Source organism: Plecotus auritus (assembly GCF_963455305.1).
Source record: "Plecotus auritus genome assembly, chromosome: 6".
In the NCBI taxonomy this organism is placed as follows: domain Eukaryota; kingdom Metazoa; phylum Chordata; class Mammalia; order Chiroptera; family Vespertilionidae; genus Plecotus; species Plecotus auritus.
In genome coordinates, this window is record NC_137773.1 from 74498 (window position 1) to 97177 (window position 22680).

The 22680-nt window shown below is 60.7% G+C and overlaps 1 protein-coding gene across 1 annotated transcript in view; it reads left to right on the forward strand.

Moving 5' to 3' along the window:
* The window catches only part of FAM20C (FAM20C golgi associated secretory pathway kinase), a 30508-nt gene extending 11580 nt beyond the window's left edge, over window positions 1-18928 (forward strand). The window contains exons 3-10 of the mRNA XM_080671739.1: window positions 339-417; window positions 12190-12282; window positions 13158-13273; window positions 15885-16065; window positions 16716-16825; window positions 17032-17113; window positions 17764-17823; window positions 18055-18928. Coding sequence (XP_080527865.1) covers window positions 339-417; window positions 12190-12282; window positions 13158-13273; window positions 15885-16065; window positions 16716-16825; window positions 17032-17113; window positions 17764-17823; window positions 18055-18313 — 980 coding nt within the window. The 3' untranslated portion in view covers window positions 18314-18928. The remainder of the gene's footprint in view (window positions 1-338; window positions 418-12189; window positions 12283-13157; window positions 13274-15884; window positions 16066-16715; window positions 16826-17031; window positions 17114-17763; window positions 17824-18054) is intronic.
* Window positions 18929-22680: the final 3752 nt, after the last annotated feature.

Genomic DNA, 22680 nt, shown 5'->3' on the forward strand with positions numbered 1-22680 from the left:
ATGTATGTAGCTGTGTGTGTGTGTAGCTGTGTCTGTGTGTGAGTAGGTGTGTGCAGGTGACCAGGTGTGAGGGGTGTGTCTGGGTCAGGAGGCACTGCTGGCAGGTGTGTGCACCAGCCGTTCAAGAAGCCAGTCCCTTTGTCTGTGGGTTGGCCTGGGGAGAGATTCTGCCCCAACATCTGAATGGGGAGGGGGGCGTGTCGGCATCATTGTGAGGAACCCCAAACTTCCCAGGCAGAATGGGGGCCCTTGGCTGTGCCCGGGGCCCAGGCCGTGAGGTCCGCGTGGGGAGCAGAGGGTCGGGCAGCAGGTGACCCTGTGTCTTTGCTTCCCTGCAGCCATGAAGTCGGGGGGCACTCAGCTCAAGCTCATCATGACGTTCCAGAACTACGGGCAGGCCCTGTTCAAGCCCATGAAGTAAGTGCAGGCGCCGGTGGCAATGGGGTGTGGGCAGGAGGGGTACGAGGTGCGAAGGGGGTGCAGAGGGGGCAGGGAGGGGGTGCAGAGGGGGCAGGGAGGGGATGCAGAGAGGGCACGGAGGGGGACTGGGCTGGGCTGGTGCTGCCCACAGGCACCAGGTTTGGTGGAAGGTGCAGTGTGTCCTCCCGTAGTGTTTTGGGGTGAACTCAGCGACTGCTCCCGGCTTTCTCCCCGCTGCCTGCTGTCCCACCCTCATCCCTGTTACCCAGCGGGAAACCCACTGCTGCTCCGTCTGCCCCTCGGAGGCAGGACCCCACCCCCCACGGCTCAGGGTCAGCGTCCCCTGTAGGGCCAGGGCGGGCGCTTCAGGGTCTGCAGGCCACGTGGTCCTGTCCCAGCCGCTCAGCGCTGCCCCCGCCCCAAAGCAGCCCCGATAAGCGGACGGGCCTGGCTGTGCTCCAGCACGCTTCAGCTGTAGCCCGTGGGCGTGGCTCGTCCTGCTGTAGGAAACAGGAACGCCGCTGCCACGTGAACGTGAGGCCCCGAATGGCCCTGCAGACCCTGTGGCCACCTGGCCGCCCCAAGGGAATCCGTTAAACGATTAAATCCACGACGAATAGTCTCTTCAATGAAAACTTCCTTCTGCGACCGTATCTTCTTTGTAAACTGTTGGCAGAATACTCTGAACTACTTGGATGAGGAGTGGTGGAGCCAGGGGTCCGGGACGTGTAGTGTGTGTGGCTGATGTAAAAGCTTAAGGGATATACATACACGAGGAGTGAGGATATTTTTTCATTGATTTTTTTAAAAAGCAGAAGGGAGGGGGGGAAAGAGAAACATCGGTGTGAGAGAATCACATTGCCTGGTTGCCTCCCACATGCACCCCAACTGGGGGGCGGGGACCGGACCTGCAACCCAGGTACATGCCCTTGACCGGGAATCAAACCCAAGGCCCTCCGGTACTCAGTTCGAAGCTCCAACCACTGAGCCATGCTGGCCGGGTGGATCATATATTTTTAAGAGGCATCGAGAAGCATCTGATTAACACATTAGCCCAGGAGTTCCTGGATATTCAAGTAAGATTTTTTAACAGCTTTATCAAGATAACAGGGGCCCGGTGCACGAATTCGTGCATCTTGAAAGGAACTGTGGGCCTCAAGGCTGCGGTGGGCACAGGGGCAGGTCTCGGCCCGTCCTCTGTGCCCCCACCATAGCACCCAGACCCCTGTATGCCAGCAGCCCTGCTCCCGCTGCCGCTGCTCCCACAGGCTGACAGCACCGGCCCCACTCGCACCCACTGATGGCACGGAGTGATTGGGGCCGGCGCCAGCAGCAACTGCTGCCCCGATCTCCCCTTAGGAGCAGGAGGAGGTGGAAAAGCCCTCAGGGGCGATCGGGACCAGCAGCCACTGCTCACACTCACTGATGGTGCCAAGCAATCGGGACTGGTGCCGGGCGCTGGCAGCGGGTGCAAGCGCTGGGCAGGACCGCAGCTCACGGGAGCAAAGAATTTTCAGTAACCACCAGAGGCTCACCCCAATGACAGTGACCAGCACCCTGCTGTGGTCTGGTGCCCCTACTCACTTGCTCCACCATCCCGCCACGGCCGATGCCTGCCATGTTCCATGCTCTACCACCTGCTGCCAATACCCACCATGTTCTGCATTTGACCCCTGGTGGTCAGCGCACGTCATAGCGACCGGTTGTTCGGTTATTCCGCTGTCCGGTCTATTTGCACGTTAGGGTTTTATATAGAGAGATAATTCACATATCACCCTCGTCACCCATGTGAAGTCCATAGTTCTGTGCTGTTAGCATGCACACCGAACTGCGTGTCGGCCACCAGGATCAGTTCTAGGACCTGCCCATTACTGCGGAGAGAGGCCGTGAACCCCAAGTCCTCACTCACTCACGGCCTCTAGGTTCTGCAACGTTGAGCAAAATGACAGGTGAGGAAACGCCTCGCCGCAGGCTGTGGTATGAACAGGAGTTGGTTCCCAGGGCGGCTCATCGGTGGGACGAGGGAGGACGTAGCAAAGCATTGTGTGGGGCCCTGTGACAGGTTGCTGTCCCCCACTTCTCCTTGCCCTCCTCTGCCGGACGACCGCTGGCCCCCGTCAGTCTCCACGTGTCTACATGTCTGGGGCTTTCGAATGCATTGAATCGCGAAATGCTGCTCTCTAGCGGCTTCTCTCCCGCAGCCTCACGTCCTCAAGGCTCATTGAGTTGTGGCAGGTGCCGGGCCTAGCTCCTATTTCTTTAAAAATAATTTTATTGGTTTCAGAGCGGAAGGGAGAGGGAGAGAGAGAAACATCCGTGATGAGAGAGAAGCATGGATCGGCTGCCTCCTGCACACCCCACACTGGGGATCGAGCCCGCAACCTGGGCCTGTGCCCTGACCGGGAATTAAACGGTGACCTCCTGGTTCATAGGTCAATGCTCAACCACCGAGCATGCCGACTGGGCCTGACTCCTTTTTAAGGTGGAACAATATTCCATCGTGTGGCTAGGTCACAGCTCATACATGTTCATGCAGTGGCATTTGGGCTGTTCCCACTTGTTGGCCTTAAGAATAATGCTGTTGGGAACATTCATGTACCAGGTTTTGGGTGGATGTATGTTTCATTTCTTTTGGGCAAATGCCCAGGAATGCAAGAGCCGGGCATGTAATAACCACCTTGACCTGCTCGGGAACTGCCAACTGCCTTCCACAGCAGTTGCCCAGCCGCAGCCTGCCGGCAGCCTCGCTCCATGAGACACTGGTGATTACCGAGCCCTGGATTCCCGCCATCCGACGGGCAGGGCGTCTGTGGACTGACTGGCGTTTCCAACGACGGATGACGTGCAGCGGCTTCCACGCCCGTGTTGCCGTCTCTGTCTTCTTTGCAGAAACGTCTATTCAGGTCTCTTGCCATTTCTTTCGTTGTTTTTTTAAGCGGCTGTAAGAGTTCTTCATGTATTTCGGACACCTGTGTGGTGTCCTTTCTAATTTTCAGGATGTCTACTTTACCTGTTTTGTTGTTGCTTGTGATTTTGGTGTAACATTTAACACACCAGTTTTGGTATTGAAAAATATGTGTAGGTAGCGGTGCAGGTGCTGTGTGTAAGCATGTGTTTGAAGGTAGCAGTGCAGGTGCCGTGTGTAAGCGTGTATCTGTAGGTAGCGGGGCAGGTGCCGTGTGTAAGCGTGTATCTATAGGTAGCTGGGCAGGTTCCATGTGTAAGCGTGTATCTATAGGTAGCGGGGCAGGTGCCGTGTGTAAACGTGTATCTGTAGGTAGTGGTGCAGGTGCCGTGTGTAAACGTGTGTATGTAGGTAGCGGTGCAGGTGCCATGTGTAAACGTGTATCTGTAGGTAGTGGTGCAGGTGCCGTGTGTAAGCATGTATCTATAGGTAGCGGTGCAGGTGCCGTGTGTAAACATGTGTCTGCAGGTAGTGGTGCAGGTGCCACGTGTAAGCGTGTATCTGTAGGTAGCGGTGCAGGCAACTGTGTGGCTGACCTTCTGTGTGGTGTCCCCGCCGAGTGCACGGGCCTGGCAGCCTTTCTGTGGCCTTGCGTCCATGCCTCCCTGCGAGCTGACACGTGCTGGCGGCTGGTGGACGCAGAGGGCGTGTGGCTGCCCCCAGCGCCTGCCCCTCCTTCCCTCCATTTCTTTCTGAAACTCAGGCCGCTCTGCTGGTTGTGACACTGCACACACACCACCCCCTCGAAGCTGCTTCCTCGTCTCCACGTTGTTGTCAGGACTTGGCGGCGGCTCCAGGCGTAGTGGGTGGCGGGGGCTGGTGGCTCTTCCTCGCATCAAGTCACTTGACCTTTCCGATCCCAGGGCAGGTTTTACCACCCACTCTCCTGCCCTCTCCTTCCAGGAGGAGACACTGGGATCAGAGGGTTGACATAAACAAGGAGTGGGCGCAGACCAGGGCTTGGGCCCTGCACCGGGCACAGGGGCCCTAAATATTCCGATTGTCTCCTGTTCCCTGTGTTTATGGTGCACAGGGCGGGGCCCCAGCCCAGCGTGTCTGGTCCACCTTGACTTGGTTCTCTGTCAGGCCAGGCCCCGGCCCAGTGGCTGAGGCTGCGATTCCGCTGGGTGACCTGTGCCCAGAGCCTCCCCACAGCCATCTGCTCTTTCTTTTTGCAAAGACTAGAAGTGTGTGTTTGTGCGTGTGTGCATGTGCGTGTGCGCGCATGTGTGTGCGTGTGTCTCGGAAATAAACCCTCTGTGGCGGCTGTTTGGAGCCCGTCCCTCGGGCACAGATACATAAGCAGCTGCAGAAACCTTGCGGGGAAAATGCTTCTAAATCAGGAATTCGAGCCGCTCCTGCTCTGACCAGTGTGGCCCCCAGGCACCAGTGCACACAGCGAAGAGGAGGCGCAGGCCGAGAGCGGGGCAGCGGGCAACGCTGGACGCCGGGTCTGGTCCTGTGCTCACCGTGCGGGCGCTCAGGGCTCAGGGGTGGGTGGACAGACGGTGGCACGAGTGAAAGCAGGACCTTGGGTGAGGCTGCCCGAGGCTGGGTGGGGAGGAAGGCGCTCTGGGTGCTCAGCGACCCCGGGGGACCGTGGAGCTGGTGTTGCCGAGTGGGTAGGAGCTGTCTCCGGCCGGGAAGGCTTCTGGCACAGCATCCACACAGGAAGCCGTGGGGCAGTGCGGGTTTTCAGGGCCCGTGGTGGCGCCGTTAGGAGTGGGTACGTATTTGAGTTGTTCTGATAAATAACTTGTTTCCTCTGCTCTGCTGCCCTCACTCAGCCCAGAGGCAAACACATTGCCCAATAGCCCGTCACAGGGTGTGGAGCCCGCGGAGACCTGGGCCTGGCCAGAGGTGGACAAGGACCCTTTTGTGTCCACACTCAGCTCGGGCTGGCCTCCAAGCCCCCCACCCCCGCCTGATTCGGGAGCTCAGCATCCTCCGTGGGGCCCGTGCCAGGTTCCTCGGCCAGACCTCATGCGCCCATAGGAAGCTGCCCGAGCCGTGCCCACCCGGGCTGGTCAGTGCTGCGGGCCCGGCCAAGGTGGGCCTCCCCTTACAGATCCTGGCATGCGGGTTCATCCCTCCCCGGCACCCACGTGGGCTCTGCCTGGCACGGTCATCAGTGCCCACTCAGACCTGGCGTGACATCGAGTACTCAGCAGTGTCCAGGCCCAGGAGGAGCTTCCGTTCTACAGGGAGTCGGCAGCCACGCACACAGATAAACACACACGTTTCAGAGGCTGAGTCCCTGGAGGGGATTCAGGCAGAGGTGCCCCGGGGCCGGGCAAGGCCTCTGGCTGGGCCCCACGGTCCTGGAGAGGAGGGAGGGAGTGGCCCGCGTGGAACCCCGCCCAGGCCCGGGCAGACAGGAGGCGGCCGGTCTGAGCAGATGCCACACTACACAGGCTCACTCACCTCCAGGCTCCCAGCTGAGGGACACGCTTGTCTCCAGTTTCGTGGATCATTGTTATAGAAGAAGCTGGACTTCCACGTTGAGAAACAAATCAACAGCCCGTAACAGCCTTGGGGAGAGCCTCCTGAGCCTCCCGGCACTCAGCAGCAGCACTGCACCGGCCGATGGCCCTCGCACCCCTGCTCCCTGCCTGGCTGTCCACCCTGAGTCCACCATCGTGAGGACCAGCTGGACGTGGAGGAGCTCGAGGAGGCGCGAGCGGGAGCAGCATCCTTGGGGCAGAGTGGGGCTCGCCGGCTCCGCGGGGCTGCTGCTGGAGGACAGCATGGAGGAGCCTTCGTGGGGGTTTTTGGAGAAGGGTCATCTCCCCTTCGCTCCTGGGGCCACTGCAGACCTTCCCTGGGACCCGGGTGCCCCCGTTCAGCACACGGCTTGCTCTGCCCTGCCAGCTGAGCTCTCAGTACCGCCCACCCAGAGGAGGTGCGTTCACGGGAGGGGCTGAGGAGCAGGACTGCAAGGTGCCCACTCGGGCGTGGTGGGCGAGGTGGGTGAGATGGGCGTGAGGGTGTAGGCTCAATGGACGGGGCAGCAGGGTCTCTGAGTCCTCATGGCCGCCTGGGGAGTGGCTTGGCGGGTCCACTGAGCTGCGTAATGCAGTGCCAGCCGTGTGCATGGCCCTGTTCGTGTACCTGCAGCCACACAGCATTATCCAGGCCGGCCACAGGAGTTACCCATCCCCACCTGCTCCCACGTGGCAGTGGGAGTCCCGTGTGTAACGGGGTCAAAGGGAAAGGGGATTATTAATGACTAGAGGCCCAATGCATGGAATTCGTGCATGGGTAGGGTCCCTAGGCCTGGCCGGCCATCAGGGCCAATCGGGGGGCCTTCCTTCGCTCCGTGCTACCCCCTGGTGGTCAGCACACATCATAGCAAGTGATTGAACTCCGGGTCGAACTCCCGAAGGGACACTTTGCATATTAGCCTTTTGTATATATAGGTTCATAACAGCTGCAGAGACCCAGGCAGGGGATGAAAGGGGTGCACGCTTAGTGAGACCCTCGAGAGGCAGTTCTGGACCCGCCCCACCCCCATTGATGGGGGAGCTGAGTCTGGGCAGGGTCACCTTGCAGGGCCCAGGCCTCTAGCGTCCTCACCCTGATCCAGCCGCCCCCTCGCTCACTGTGGCAAATGCTTCCCTGGGGGTTCTGGGAAAGATGATCCCCTTTGTTTAAAATCAAAGCCAGCAGGTCATTTTCCCCAAAGCCACTCCCCTGACAGCAGAACCGGGCGTGTCTTTCTGTATCTTGCTGGTTGTCATGAACAGGAGGGAAGATGAAAAGGCAGGGAAGGAACTAGAGCCTTCATTTCCATGTACGGGGAGGCGGCGTTTCTTTCAGGGGCAGTGTGATCAGGCCCTGCAGGTGTGATCAGGCCTGCAGGTGTGATCAGGCCCTGCAGGTGTGATGCCCCCGAGGCACCTTGCAGACAAGAGCTCCTGGAACAGCCTGGAGAACGGCTGCCTGCAGCCCCCTGAGGGCTTCTCCCCCTGGAGGGAACGGCAGCCATCCTGACGCCGAGTCCCGTCCTCAGTGGGCACCTCTACTCCTATTACGTTTGAATAAAACGATGCACCGAGGGCTTCAGTGCAGGACAGCCTGGCCCCTGTGTCCTCAGGCCTCTGGGGAAGGCCCACTCACTTCCCCTTTAACCTCATTTCTGAGTCACACCCATGAGAACCGGGGGAGCGGGCAGAGGGTGCTGGAAGCAGCGCCTGTGGGCTGAAGCAGGGCCTTGTCAGCCTCTGGGCTGGCCCTCTGGCTGGCCGTCTCCCTGCCTGTGGGGTGGGGCCACGTCACGGGGGCGAGGACTCAGGAGGGAAGTCACGTAACGCTCAGTGGGAACTCCGCTCCTGGTAGGAGCCGGATAATGTCGGCTTTTGTTCCTCACAGGCCTTGGGACACGCCGCCAGTTTGCTCTGTTTTGCTTTGTTTTTGTTAATCTTCACCCGGGGATGTTTGCCCATTGATTTTTAGAAAGAGTGGAAAGGAGGGGGAGAGACAGAAAGAGAGAAATGTCCATGTGAGAGAGAGACATCCATTGGTTGCCTCCCACATGCACCCTGACGAGGGCGGGGATCAAGCCTGCATCCAAGGTACATGCCCTTGACCAGAATCGAACCCAAGACCCTTCAGTTCTCCAGGCCAATGCTCTAACCACGGAGCAACCTGCCAGGGCCATTTCCTTTGTTTTTAACCCAAACGTGAGTTCTCAGTTTTGCACAGATTCAAGGACGTTGAGATGTTGACAGTAACGGTGGGGACTCCAAGGGGCTGTCCCTCCGAAGGAAGGGGCTGCGTGGGGTGACATATGGAAGGTTGAGGAGTCTGGTGAGTGCGGACGCTGGGATGGGTCTCGCTGGAATGGGGCTCTGCGGTGACTGTCTCCCACGGAGCCCCGTCGTTCACTGGGTCCCCCCACAGAGCAGGGCCTCTCAGACACGGGGACTGACTCTGCAGCCAGACCTCAGGCCCTTCCTGTGCCCCCTGAGCCTGGCACCCGACCTGGCGGCGGTGCTTTAGGCCACGCACGCCCAGCTCTGGGCCCTGGAGCCTGTTCTGCTCAGAGACCTTAGGACCCTCAGCTGCAGTGTCTGACGCTGGAGGGTGCAGAGGAGGAGCGCAGACTTGGGTCAGAGACACCTGTTCCTACCCGGGACCTGCATGTCCATCCTCTGGTCCTGCAAACGCGTCTTCCTCTTCCTCCACCTCCGACCTCCGACCTCCGTGTCAGTAAGGCGGGGCCAGGGTCGGGGCCGGAGGACCCAGGCCTGATCGTGCAGCCAGGGATGGCCTGGCATTGACCAGGTGCTGCCTTTGGCTTCTGTGGAAACCGGTTCTTTCCCTCAAGACCGTGTCGTTTCTTAGACGCGATGCGTTTCCTGTGAGGTGGCGTGCCCAGAGCTGGAGGAAACAGACCGAGGGGCACACTCTTCCCCAGGATGCCTCAGGCACCAGCCTGTGGGCATCTGTCAGCAGCCACAGGGAACCAGCAGCGAGTCTTTGGCACAAAGGGCAGCTCCCTCCCTGTCGTCGAGGGAGGACCCTGACGTGGGGCACTGGGCTCCTGGGTGCTGCTCCAGGAAATGCTTGTCCAGCCTCTGGTCTCCCTGCTTCGTCGGGCAGGTGCCAGCTTGGAGCTCCGCCGACCCCGGTGCCCGACAGCATCTCCCACGTGTCCATCCCCACCTCCCCAGGGAGAAGCCCAGACCGGGTGGGCCACGCCCTGCACCTGTCCTCCCGCACCTGGGCTCACCTTTAGCCAGGACACCTGGAGGAAGGAGAAGTTGCCAGGTGACCAGGATCAGCCAAGTCCAGTACTCCTGCCTGGGGCAGTGGGTTCAGTACTTTTCCAAAGTGTTTTCCCCCAACGGCGGAGTCAGCGACAGCACTGCCTATTCTGCAGGACGGCCCGGGAGGTGGCAGGGGGTCAGGGCTCCCCATGTGTCCCTGCTCGGCAGCCTGGCCCTGAGCAGAGCCAGCGTGGCCCTGCTGCAAACACGCTGCTGAGGCCCCGAGTTCCCAGGCATGGATGGACCCTAGGGACAGCTGCCGGGAGCTGAGCAGAGGGCGCGTGGAGGTCAACACTGGTGGGTGACACTCTGGGGGGCCTGCTCCTTCCTTCTTCCCTTCCTTCCTTCCTTCTGTCCCTGCAGGGCACGCTCGCAGGTGTGCATGACCCTTGTCAGCCTCCCCTCACTGGGCCTTACAAATGAGTCCCGGCCTTTCCTCCTTTCTCCTCCCCGAATGAGTGTGTGTGTGTAGGGGGTGGTGGGGACTGACTCTGAGGACAGGAAGGGCTGTACCAGCCAGCCACACCCAAGAGCCCTGCCTGAGCATCTTGTGAGGACAGAGGTCAGAGATGACCTGTTTTACAGCTGGGAAACGGGATGAAGAAGGTAGGGGCGCTCACCCCGCTCTCCTTGCTGGAAGCAGTCTGCCCACCCCAGGCCTCTGCTCTCACCCATGGGTGTCTGCCAAAACGGAGGATGGGAGGCTGACCAGGGTCCAACCTGTGTGCGTCCTCCCCTTGGTGTGTTCCTCAGTGCCCAGCTCAGCCCTGGGGGCCTCACAGGTTAAATTGGGTCCCTGCCCCAAGGAGCTCCCAGTCTGGAGGAGCCTTCAGACCACTCAGAAGCCACCTTCGGGGGTGGGGTTGTGCTCAGCAAGCAGGGAACCTGAGAGCATCTCAGGGCCTCTGGAGTGAAGGCAGACAAAAAAGCATTCATAGCCACTTCTTTGCACTCCGGGGCCATTCGGGGAAGGGGCATCGGGAAGCCACAACAGCCTGGCCTGTGTAGCCTCGGGGCTGGGGACGGAGCTGCCTTTCTGTGGGCTGCCCAGGATGGAAGGAAGCCCCGAAGCAGGAGGAGGGAGGGAACCAGGAACTTCCCTGGAGCCCGGTCACAGGCTGTAAGAAGTGGCTGCACTCTTCCCAGAGCAACAGGGCTCAGAGCCACCTGCCATCCAGGTGTGTGACCTACTCAGAGGTGAGGGAGGCAGGAACAAAGGTCAAAGCATTGCCAGCTAGAAATGCTCACATTTTAGCATCAAAGGTATTGCCACTGCCCTATCCGGTTTGGCTCAGGGGATAGAGCGTCGGCCTGCAGACTCAAGGGTCCCAGGTTCAATTCCGGTCAAGGGCATGTACCTTGGTTGCGGGCACATCCCCAGTAGGGGTGTGTAGGAGGCAACTGATTGATGTTTCTCTCTCATTGATGTTTCTAACTCTCTATCCCTCTCCCTTCATCTCTGTGAAAAATCAATAAAATATATTTTTTAAAAAAAAGAAAGAAAGAAAGGTATTGCCACTGCACATCAGGCAATAAGAGGTCAATGTGTGTTAGGGACAATGGCCATGGAGGTAATGGTGGTGGTGGTGATGGTGGTGGTGGTGGTGATAGTGATGATGATGGTGATGGTGGTGGTGATAGTGATGGTGGTGGTGACGATGATGATGATGGTTGCCAGGGCCAGCCTGACAGGTTGAACCGAGCTGAGGTAGGGAGGTGGGAATTGAGAAAAGAAAGAAAGACAGGAAAGCGGGATCGGGAGGACTGCAGGTCATCGAGAGACTGCAGCAAGTTTATTAACTGTGTAATGCTTTTTATACACAAAACACTGAATAGGAGGTCTGTCAAGAGGAATGTATTCTTTGTTCCTCTTAATCTCTAAGGGAGAGACAGAGCAGAAGGACAAATTCTCAGTACAGCAAATCTCAGTAAATAGTTACAGACTTCTTGGTAAGCTATGAAAGATTGCTCTCATTCTACTGATAACTGCCATCCAAACAAGCCTGGGAAAACTGTGTGGGTAGGGGACAGCCTTGCTAGTCCCTTCAGGTGCAAGGACCTTGTCAGCTTACACCCGGTCTCCAACAGATGGTGATGGTGGTGGCGATAGTGATGATGATGGTGATGGTGGTGGTGGTGATAGTGATGGTGATGATGATGGTGGTGGTGGTGATGGTGGTGAAGATGGAGGTGGTGATAGTGATGGTGGTGATGATGGTGGTGATGGTGATGGTGGTGGTGGTGGTGGGGATAGTGATGATGGTGGTGGTGATAGTGATGGTAATGATGGTGATGGTGGTGGTGATAGTGATGGTGGTGATAGTGATGGTGGTGATGGTGATGATGGTGATAGTGATGGTGGTGGTGATAGTGATAGTGGTGTTGATGGTGATAGTGATGGTGGTGGTGATGGTGATGATAGTGATGGTGATGATGGTGATGGTGGTGGTGGTGATGGTGGTGAAGATGGAGATGGTGATAGTGATGGTGATGATGGTGATGGTGGAAACTGAAGAAATAACAGTGAAAAGAGCTGGACATTGCAAATAGGCTTATGCCTCTTCCCTGTGCTTCTTCCATCAGTCCCTCCTCTGACCATCTGCTTATTACACACCTGTTCTACAGCAGGTGCTTGGCTGGGCTCTCCTGCCCTGGCGTTCCAAGCAGTGGTCTAGTGCCATGGTGCCAAGCTCCTCAGGGGAGAAGCCTTCTCGCTGACTGCCAGGAAGGCACCTGGGGCCAAGGCAGGGCTGAGGGGGTGCAGGGCACAGCACAGGCAACATGTAGAGATGGGCAAGGCTGCTGAGAGGGTTCGTGACACCAGAGCTGCAGGGTCGGGGAGGAGGGCAGGGCTGGGGGAGTCACCAGGAGGTTTCTGACAGTCCTGGGTCGGGGAGGGACCAAGAAGCCGGGTGAGAAGGAGTAAGGGTGGGGAGGCCCGGCCCCAGAGCCCAGTTAGACCGTATGAGCCGCACGCGCCCTTCTACCGGAAGGTTTTCTCAAGCCCTTTCTGTCTTGTCCCCTTTTTTCCAGGCAAACGAGAGAGCAGGAGACACCCCCTGACTTTTTTTATTTCTCGGACTACGAGAGGCACAATGCGGAGATCGCTGCCTTCCACCTGGACAGGTGAGCTGACTCACCTGCGGCTCCACAGAGGCCAGGTGGCGGGGTCTGAGGGCCGAGCTCGAGCTGGACCCTTCAACTCTAGCCGCTCCCTGCGGTGGGGCCCGGGGCTACCCCACATACAGAGGGGAGCACGGGCGCTGTGGGCGTCGGATTTGCTCGCGCTCAGAACCACTCCTCTCCCAGGAGAGAGTACTCGCTGCCCTCAGGTCACAGCCCAGGTGGATGTGCCTGCTTCCCACACCTAGAGCAGCAGCTGGCCTAGTGCCATGGTGCCAAGCTCCTGGGGGGGGGGGGCGGGGAGACAGTGGGCACCGGGAAGAGGGAAGAGGGAAGAGGGGAGAGGGAGGGGCGCCGAGAGCTGAGTGTTGCGCAGGGAATTGCAGGTGTGCATGTCTCTGGCAGGTGAGGCTGGGACAAGGGACCAAGTCTCACACACCGTCCCCCACGTGGTCACCTGTCCTGGGGACAGCCTCCTCCGCAGAATGGGTTCCTCTTTGGGCTCCACGTGGCCCCTGGCTGCGGGGAGGTGGACAGGCGGCCGATGTATGACCATGTGGGATGGACAGTCAGCACCCCCAGGGACAATTCCATGTGGGATGGACGGTCAGCACCCCCAGGGACAATTCGTGGGCCTGGCTTTGGGGTAAGCCCCAGGGTCCGGAGGATTGGCCCCCCCACTCAGTCCTCTGGAGCCCCAGCGTGTGTGTGTGCCCTGGGCCCACAGTGTGACGTTACCCAGGCTGGTTACAATGCAGAGTCCCCTACAGACCAGACGGAAACCAGGGCCCGAGGCAGAGACAGACATATTCCCTCAGTGCCACCTGGGGCAGCCACAGGGGCACAGATATCACCCCCTCCCGCGCCCTTCCCGCCAGGATCCTGGACTTCCGCCGTGTCCCTCCCGTGGCCGGCAGGATGGTCAACATGACCAGGGAGATCCGGGACGTCACGCGCGACAAGAAGCTGTGGAGAACCTTCTTCATCTCCCCAGGTAAGTGCACCCGGAAGCCCCCTGGCTGGCTGCACCAGGACGGGGGCTCCTGACCTGTGAGGGGTTGTGTCAAGGACGGTCTCCAGCCGGCAGTTCCCTCTGACCCCGCCTGTGCCCTCCCACGTGCTTTCCTGTTCCGCCTGTCCCCTGGGCGGGCATAGAGGTGACATCTACCACCTGCTTTGTTCAAAGGCAAAAGGAATTCATTTTGGAAAACCCCCAGGCTCCCGGAATCTCCTCGCAGTGGACAGCCAGGTCCAGGCCGGGCCACACCCGGGACCACCTATCCCCGCTGCCCAGGCTGTGTGGCTGCTCCTGGCCACTTCTTTGTGCGATTTTTATTGCGATGTTTCTAGTGACACACATTTTAAAGTTTCAAAACTTAAGGCAGGAACACCAGTTCCATGTGGCGCCCCTAGTTCAGCCGTCGGCGTCATCCTTCCCCGGCAGCCGTGGTCTCTGTTCCGTCGGCCTCTCACCTCAGATGCACCTGCAAGACTGTCTCAGGGTCCGCAGAGCAGGTCAGAGGGGCCGAGCACGTGCCGTGGGTGTCGGGGTTCAGGGTGCTCAGGCTCTGGCTCCCATGTTCCCACACACCCCAGGCCCCTGAGTGTTGCTCACAAAGTGACGAGTCATGAGCACGGGGCCCCGTGAGTGAATACACAGGCCGGTGGGCGCGGTCGGCGTGACCAGAGACGCGACGCCGAGAGCTGTGGCAGCGAGTGGGTCTGGGCAACAGGCCAAGTGCGGTTTCTAAATTACTCATCTTTATGGAGACACCAGAGGCCCGGTGCACGGATCCATGCACTGCTGGGGGCCCTTGGCCCGGCCTGCGCCCTCTCGCAATCCAGGACCCCTCGGGGGATGTCAGACTGCCCATTTTGGCCCGGTCCCTGCAGGCCAGTCTGAGACCCCACCAAATCCGTGCACCAGGCCTCTAGTATGCATGTGATCTTTAGTTAATTCTTCCCCTCTCCCCCTCCCCTTTCTCTCTGAGATTCATCCGTCTGTTCCATGTGTCCATGCCTGTGCATTGAGCATCTGCCCCCTGGTGGTCAGTGCCTGTCATAGCTACCAGTTGAAGGGTCGCTTAGGCTTTTATTTTACTTTTTAAAAAAATATATTTTATTGATTTTTACAGAGAGGAAGGGAGAGGGAGAGAGCGTTAGAAACATCAATGAGAGAGAGACATCCATTAGCTGCCTCCTGCACACCTCCTACTGGGGATGTGCCCGCAACCAAGGTACATGCCCTTGACCGGAATCAAACCCGGGACTTCTCAGTCCGCAGGCCGACGCTTCATCCACTGAGCCACATCGGTCAGGGCCAGGCTTTTATATAGAGAGATGACTCATGTGTTGTAAACGTCACCATTTGAAGTGCACCATTCAGAGGTTTTCCGATGGTGCTGTACACCGTCCCCACAATCCAGTTCTAGAACATTTCCCTCCCTCAGAAGGAAGCCCACCTGTTAGCAGTCACCCCAGTTGTCCCCTCCCCCCAGTCCCTGGCTCCATCAGTATTTCTGTCTGGATCTGCCTGTCCTGGACATTTCCCATAAATAGAGTCACACAACGTGCGGCCCTTTTGGGTCTGACTTTGCTTGCTGGGCACCGTGCTTTCAAGTTCATTCACGTGTAGTGAGTGTGTGAGCCTCACTCCCTATAGGGTCACCTTATAGGATGTCCACAGACTCCGGTCCCTGCGTGGCCTCAGCATGTGCTGTGGGTGTGAGGTCGCCTGGTGCTCCGTGGTGTGGATGGACCACCTGTGTGTATGCGTTCATCACTTGATGGACGTGTGGTGTGTTTCCAGTCTTCCACTGCTGGGAACAGAGCTGCCATGGACGTCAGCTACATGCTGTGTGCACACCCGTGTTCACGTCTCAGGGCGTGTGCCTGGGGGTGGCAGTGCTGGGTCCGGTGGGTACTCTGTGTCTAACGTTTTGAGGAAACATCCTGGTGCGTTCCCAGCGGCTGCTCCGTTTCATGTTCCCACCAGCACCGTGTTAGGTTCTAATGTCTCCCCGTCCCCAAGGACACCTGTTCTCTGTGCTGATGGTCTCCGGGATCGCGTGGGTGTGAAGCGGGGCCTCGCTGCGGAATGGACTTGACTGGTTTCTCTCGTGGCTGATGTTGAGCATCTTTTCCCGTCCTCGCTGGCCATCTGTAGGTCTTCTTTGGAGAAACATCCACTGAACTCCTCTGTCCATTGGTTAATTGGGTTATTTATCTTTTTAACGTTGAGCTGCAAGAGTTGTTTGTATGTGATAAATACTGGATCCTGATCAGATATGCGGTTTGCAAACATTCTCCCCGCTCTGTGGGTTGTCTCGTCGCGTTCTCAGTAGAACGAATGCCTTTTTTAAGCTGTTGAACACGGACTCCAGGATTCCCATTCACTCGTCCCTTAATGTTGAGGGTGAGCAGAAAGGACCTGGTTCAGACCCTGACTCACACCCACAGCTGAGTGGCCCCGGCAGGTGGGCTGCCCTCTCTGGGCCTCCCTTCTCTGTAACCGGGGGTCGGAGGGTTTGCTGAGATGCCTGTGAGAGTGCGGGCGAGGCCCCGGCTCCGAGGACCCCCTAACCAGCCGCGCCCTCTGCCGCCAGCCAACAACGTCTGCTTCTACGGGGAGTGCTCCTACTACTGCTCCACGGAGCACGCCCTGTGCGGGAAGCCCGACCAGATCGAGGGCTCGCTGGCGGCCTTCCTGCCGGACCTGTCCCTGGCCAAGAGGAAGACGTGGCGGAACCCGTGGCGACGCTCGTACCACAAGCGCAAGAAGGCGGAGTGAGTGTGGGCGGAGCGTGGCCGCGGCAGCCCCGGGCCGGGCCCCGACTGTCGGGGGTCAGGGAGGGCTTGCTTTTCTCTCCACTGGGAGCAGGAAGACAAGCTCAGAGGGGCCCGGGGCCTCGTCCACGGCCACATGGGTGTGAGAGGGCCCTGCCCCGTGTGTGACAGCCCCCGCGATTGGCGGTCAGAGGGGCGTCCTTACTCTGAGAACTAGATGTGGCCTCCAGGGGGTGCGGCCTGTCCCCTGGGGCTCTGGAACCACGGCCCCTCCGTGTGCAGACACGGCGCCCGTCCCTCTTGCCCCGCTTGTCCCTCCTGCTGGGAAGCATGCCCTGTCCTCTTCGCCCCGAGGCCTGTGAGTGAGGCGCCGGGCTCTTTCTTAAGAGTGACCTCCAAAAGCCTGGCACCCGGGGCTGAGGTAGCCTCCGGGGTGGCCAATCCAGGGCGGGAGGCGTGGCTTCATCACCTCCCCGGCCCGTCCGCCCGTGACGCAGCTTCAGCCTCAGCCTCAGCCTCAGCCTCCGTGGGTGTGTCAGTCCGAAGACACTTGGTTTCATAGTGACACCGTTTCTCCAAGCCCCGCCCTTTGTGGGAGCCCCGCTACCCCGAGCCGGGCCGGGCCGGCCGCTCACCCTGGCTCCCTGCAGGTGGGAAGTGGACCCCGACTACTGCAACGCGGTGAAGCAGACACCCCCGTACGACAGCAGCCACCGCATCCTGGACATCATAGACATGACCATCTTCGACTTCCTCATGGGTGCGTCCCGCGGGCTGTTCGTCCGGCCCTGGTGCCACGCGGCCCAGAGCTGCAGGCCAGGCCGCGGGGACGCTGCTGCGGCCGCCGTTTGAAGAGGCCCGAGTCCCTGCTTCAGCTCGTGATGAGGGCGTGGGGTCAGGCTCGGGAGGGAAGGCAGCCACCTCGAAGCCGTGTCGGACGTGACCCCGGGTTGCTCTTCTCCGCAGGGAACATGGATCGCCATCACTACGAGACTTTTGAGAAGTTTGGGAACGACACCTTCATCATCCATCTGGACAACGGGAGAGGGTGAGCCTGGCCCATCCCGCCTCCTGGAGCCCCGCCCGGACGGGAGGGACAGGCCATCCCCAAGGTCCACTCTGTGACGAGGGCCCTGTGGGCAGGAGGGTGTATGACGTCACCGTGTCTCACCTAATTCTCCATGTCCTGGGCTCTGCTCTATCACATGTTGTCCTGGGGAAACTGAGGCCCAAAGAGATGCTGGCCACGAAGGCAGGGCTGTGAGGAGCAGGCCGGGCGTCTGCCCTGCACGTAGGAACCTGGGGCAGCAGCGGGGACATCGGCTCTCCCGGTGGGGCCATGAGGGGCAGTCCCTGGTGCCGGGGAAGGGGTGTGCATGTGGGGACCCCATTTCAGCTGGTTAGGCTGTGTGTGCCCGATGCCTCAGAGCAGTCAGCTTTGGGCCCTGGAGGCTCACAGACGGGGGCCGTGCGTTCCCAGCTGTAAGAGGTGCTGCTGTGCCGACCCGGCTGACCCCCGACGCTGTCCACTCAGCCTGCCTGGGACCTTGGGGCTCGCTGCCCAGAATGCAGGCACCTGCCGCCCCAGGCTCTGCGTCAGCTCACCCCAGGCTCCTGTCCCTGTGGCTGCCTGGGCCGCAGGCTCTGCGCTCGGGGCTCCTGCGGCCACCCCGGGTCAATCTGCTTTCCTTCCTGCAGGTTTGGGAAATACTCCCACGACGAGCTTTCCATTCTGGTGCCTTTACAACAGTGCTGCAGGTACCTGCCTCTGCCCTGCTCGGCCAGATGTGCGGAGCCGAGTGGGGACGCTGTCCCCGTGAGCAGGCCGTCCCCGCTTCCCCAGCGTCTGACTGGGGTGATGGGTGCCTGTGGGGCCCACAGGACCATCCACCTCTCGGTTGTGCCTCTGAGAGGCAGGGCCACGCGCTGAGGGCTGGGGAGGCCCTTGCTCTCGGCTGTCCCCACCTGAGGTCTCGCTCCCTCCCACAGGATCCGGAAGTCCACTTACCTGCGGCTGCAGCTGCTGGCCAAGGAGGAGTACAAGCTGAGCCTGCTGATGGCTGAGTCCCTGCGGCAGGACCGGGTGGCGCCTGTGCTGTTCCAGCCGCACCTGCAGGCCCTGGACCGACGGCTGCGCCTGGTGCTGCAGGCCGTGGGCACCTGCGTGGAGAAGGACGGGCTGGGCCACGTGGTGGAGGACGACCTCGACCCCCTGGACCCTGGGCACAGAGGCTCCGCCGACAGGTAGTGACCACAGCCGCCGGCTGGTGCCGGGGACGGACACGACGCCCAAGCTGACTCGGCCGTGGGTCCTCTGGCCGTGGGTCCGCAGGACACGTTCCATTCGCTTCCAAGATGAAGCGGCTGTGGAGGGAGCACGCGGCTGACGGACAGAGGCGGCCTGGCGGCAGGCGACCACCCTTTTGTACGGAAGGGAAGCCTTTACTTGCTGTTTTGTATTTATACACAGATGATATGTATATAAACAGAGACTAGACCCCAGATCCACAGGAGAGCCACCAGGCTCCCCGCCAAGGCTCTCACGCTCTGGACTTAACTTAAAACAAAAACTCTCCTCCCCCCCTTCCCGGCCGCACTGGGAGGCCCTCCGAGACCCCGGCTCCTGAGGCCAGCAGTACTCGCGTGGATGGACGGACACTCACATGGTCTCAGTGACAAAATGACCAGCTGTTGTTTCTCAGCGCCGCCCTCCAGTGCCCGGGACCTTCCGGGTGGCGGCCGAGGGCACAGCTCAGCTTCGGTGGAGACTTGTGTGAACGTGTTGCCTGGGGCCCTACCTCCGGTGCATTTTTGTGGAATAGTTGCAATGTGATAAAAGTGCAATAAAGATACAGCAAACGTGTGTTGGGGCTCAGGTCCTTCTCACCCTGTACCCAGCTGCCCGCCCTCCAGAGAAGCAAGTCCTGGCGCTGGGCAGGGCCTCAGCCCTGGCTTCCAAAGTGTCCAGGTGGCCAAGCACCTGGGCTGGCAGGAGGGCCCCAGAGTAACACCTGAGCTCTCTCCAGGGGCGTGGGTGGGCATGGGGGCTGCCCCCTGTCCCATGCCCGGTGGGGCCAGCTCTGAGAGTGGTGGAGATCCTCCCAAGCACAGGCCAGCCACAGAAGGTGGCATCGGGTGGACAAGCGTGTACCCAGTGGAGGAGGGACAGTGGTGGCTGCAGGAAGGATGGCCCAAGAGATCCAGGCCTCCAACGAAACGCTTCCCTCACCTGCTGGCCACGGGGGACAACTGGCCGCAGCGAGCCCTGCCTGGGCGGCTCCAGGCTCATTCCAACGGTCGCCAAAGCACCCCCGGGTGCCGGCACAGGGCACCAGGGGCCTGAGCCCGTGGGTCAGGTAAGCCTCGGGGTTCTCCAAGCACTAGGGTCCCCGGGGCAGAGTCTGCAAGTCCCAGCCCCTCCCGCCTTTTACTTCCTCTCCACCCCCTGCAACCTGGCCCCAAGCGTTTCAGGTCTGAGCTGAGCCACAAGGTCAGATTAGTTTCTTCACTTTACAGATGGGGAAACGGGGGCTCAGGAGGGTCAGGTTACTCGGTGCAAAGGTCAGTTTAGGATCCCTGGGACCCGGGGCTGAGCTCAGACGGCAGCCTCACCCACACAGCGGAGCCGACGAGCACCAGGCTGGGAAGTGTCCAAAGGGCGTGGATGGTGTGATGCATGTGGATGGTGTGATGTGTGTGGATGGCATGTGTGATCAGTGGCCCCAGAGCCTGTCCCCACGTCTTCCTGCCCAGCCGAGCACTCGCCTCCTTTGCACCAGCCCCCAGCGGGGAGCATCCCCATCTGTCCAAGTCCCCGTCTGTCCAGGTCCCCGTCTGTCCAGGTCCCTGTCTCCCATTTCGCTGCAGGAACAGGGATGAGGTGGAGGAACAGGTCTGCTGTCCATGGTTCCATCTGGAATGTTACCAAAGACCCTAAACTGTGTTCATTTGTATCAAGTTCAAAATGCAGTCAGAGCTGCTGGTGGTCAGAGTGAGTGGCGGGCCTCCAGGCGGGGTCAGCCGTGAGGCCAGGATGCATGGCCTCCCGCCGGCTTGGGGCCTGGGCTATCAAGGCACCCTCCTGCCGTGTTCTCTGCTCCTGGAATTGCATGGCCGGTGGACTCGCTACCCTGTTGTGCCCATTTTACAGCTGTCTAAACTGAGGCTCTGACTGGTGTGGACTTCCCTGAGCTCAGCACGGGGAATGGCATTTGGAACCTGTCTGCCTGACAGCTGGATGGCATGAGTCGCATCACACTGACCCCCTTTCCATCTTCAAATTCAAGAACCCGCTCCACATGGCAGCCCAAGAACGCCAGCCCAGCGCGCCCAGCCTCCCACCCGGGACTCCCGTGGACCGTGTGGAGAGACGGAGGGGAGGGCACGTGAACCTGGGCTGAGGGGGTCGAACTAGATGAAGAAAAGGACTTTCCAATTCCTCGTGGTGAACGCACGCTTCCCTGCGAGAGCTGAGCAGCCTGCTTTGTCCACAATTAGGGCAGCATCTAGCCAGAGGGCCCAGGGAGACACGTGGGTAAGAATTCAAACATTATTACGTAAGTCACCCCACGGGGAAATGAAACCAACCCTCTCTCTCGGTCGGCTTGGGTCTCACTTTGGAGAATCAAGAACCCAGCAGAGCCCGGGCCGCATGGCTCAGCAGTGGAGCATCAACCTATGAACCAGGAGGGTACAGGTTCGATTCCGGTCAGGGCACCTGCCCGGGTTGCAGTCTTGATCCCCAGTGTGGGGCGTGCAGGAAGCAGCCGATCCATGATTCTCTTTCATCATGGATGTTTCTACCTCTCACTCCCTCTCCTCTCTGAAATCAATAAAAAATATATTAAAAAAAAACAACAACAACAGAGGCCAGCAGAGGGGTGGCTCTGAGGGCAGCTAGAATGAACAGTAACTCAAGGTGACCCCTGCGTGACCCCTCCCTGTGGGCTGTGGGGACAGGATGCATGAGGGGCTGTGGGAATGCACCTCCATTCCCAGCCCTCATCCAGAAGTCTGAGATGGACGAGGACCCGGGTCGCCCACCGCGGCTGCAGACAATGGCCACCTCGGGCGGTGGACAGCTGGGCCCTCCCCGGCACCCACGTGTACCTGCCTCACAGTGACCTGGGAGGAAGGTAAATCCACAGACTCCTGGGCCAGTCCCCCAAAGTTCAGGCCACACAGGTGAAGGACCCATGGGCCTTTGCCGGGCTCCCAGCCACCCCTTGGGGTGCCTCCTCGCCTAAGTGGTACCCAGCTGCCACCGGAGCGGCTCCCATCAGCCTGCACGCCCACTGCCTGCCCACAGCCTCCCCTCAGGCTGCACGCCCACCGCCTGCCCACAGCCTCCCCTCAGCCTGCCCACAGCCTGCCCTCAGCCTGCACGCCCACCGCCTGCCCACAGCCTCCCCTCAGCCTGCCCACAGCCTGCCCTCAGCCTGCCCACAGCCTGCCCTCAGCCTGCACGCCCACCGCCTGCCCACAGCCTCCCCTCAGCCTGCCCACAGCCTGCCCTCAGCCTGCACGCCCACTGCCTGCCCACAGCCTCCCCTCAGCCTGCCCACAGCCTGCCCTCAGCCTGCACGCCCACTGCCTGCCCACAGCCTCCCTTCAGCCTGCCCACAGCCTCCCCTCAGCCTGCACGCCCACCGCCTGCCCACAGCCTGCACGCCCACTGCCTGCCCACAGCCTCCCCTCAGCCTGCCCACAGCCTGCACGCCCGCCTGCCCACCGCCTGCCCTCAGCCTGCACGCCCACCGCCTGCCCACAGCCTGCACGCCCACCGCCTGCCCACAGCCTCCCCTCAGCCTGCACGCCCACCGCCTGCCCACAGCCTGCACGCCCACTGCCTGCCCACAGCCTCCCCTCAGCCTGCCCACAGCCTGCCCTCAGCCTGCACGCCCACTGCCTGCCCACAGCCTCCCCTCAGCCTGCCCACAGCCTCCCCTCAGCCTGCCCACAGCCTGCCCTCAGCCTGCACGCCCACTGCCTGCCCACAGCCTCCCCTCAGCCTGCCCACAGCCTCCCCTCAGCCTGCACGCCCACCGCCTGCCCACAGCCTGCATGCCCACTGCCTGCCCACAGCCTCCCCTCAGCCTGCCCACAGCCTGCACGCCCACCGCCTGCCCACAGCCTGCACGCCCACTGCCTGCCCACAGCCTCCCCTCAGCCTGCCCACAGCCTGCACGCCCGCCTGCCCACCGCCTGCCCTCAGCCTGCACGCCCACCGCCTGCCCACAGCCTGCACGCCCACCGCCTGCCCACAGCCTCCCCTCAGCCTGCACGCCCACCGCCTGCCCACAGCCTGCACGCCCACTGCCTGCCCACAGCCTCCCCTCAGCCTGCCCACAGCCTGCACGCCCGCCTGCCCACCGCCTGCCCACAGCCTGCACGCCCACTGCCTGCCCACAGCCTCCCCTCAGCCTGCCCACAGCCTGCACGCCCGCCTGCCCACCGCCTGCCCACAGCCTGCACGCCCACCGCCTCCCCTCAGCCTGCACGCCCACCGCCTCCCCTCAGCCTGCACCGCCTGCCCAGCTGCCATCGGCCACACCCCCACCCAGGGGCCTGGAACCTTTGCTGTGGGTGGCGGGGAGGCCTGGTTGTGGGTGGGGA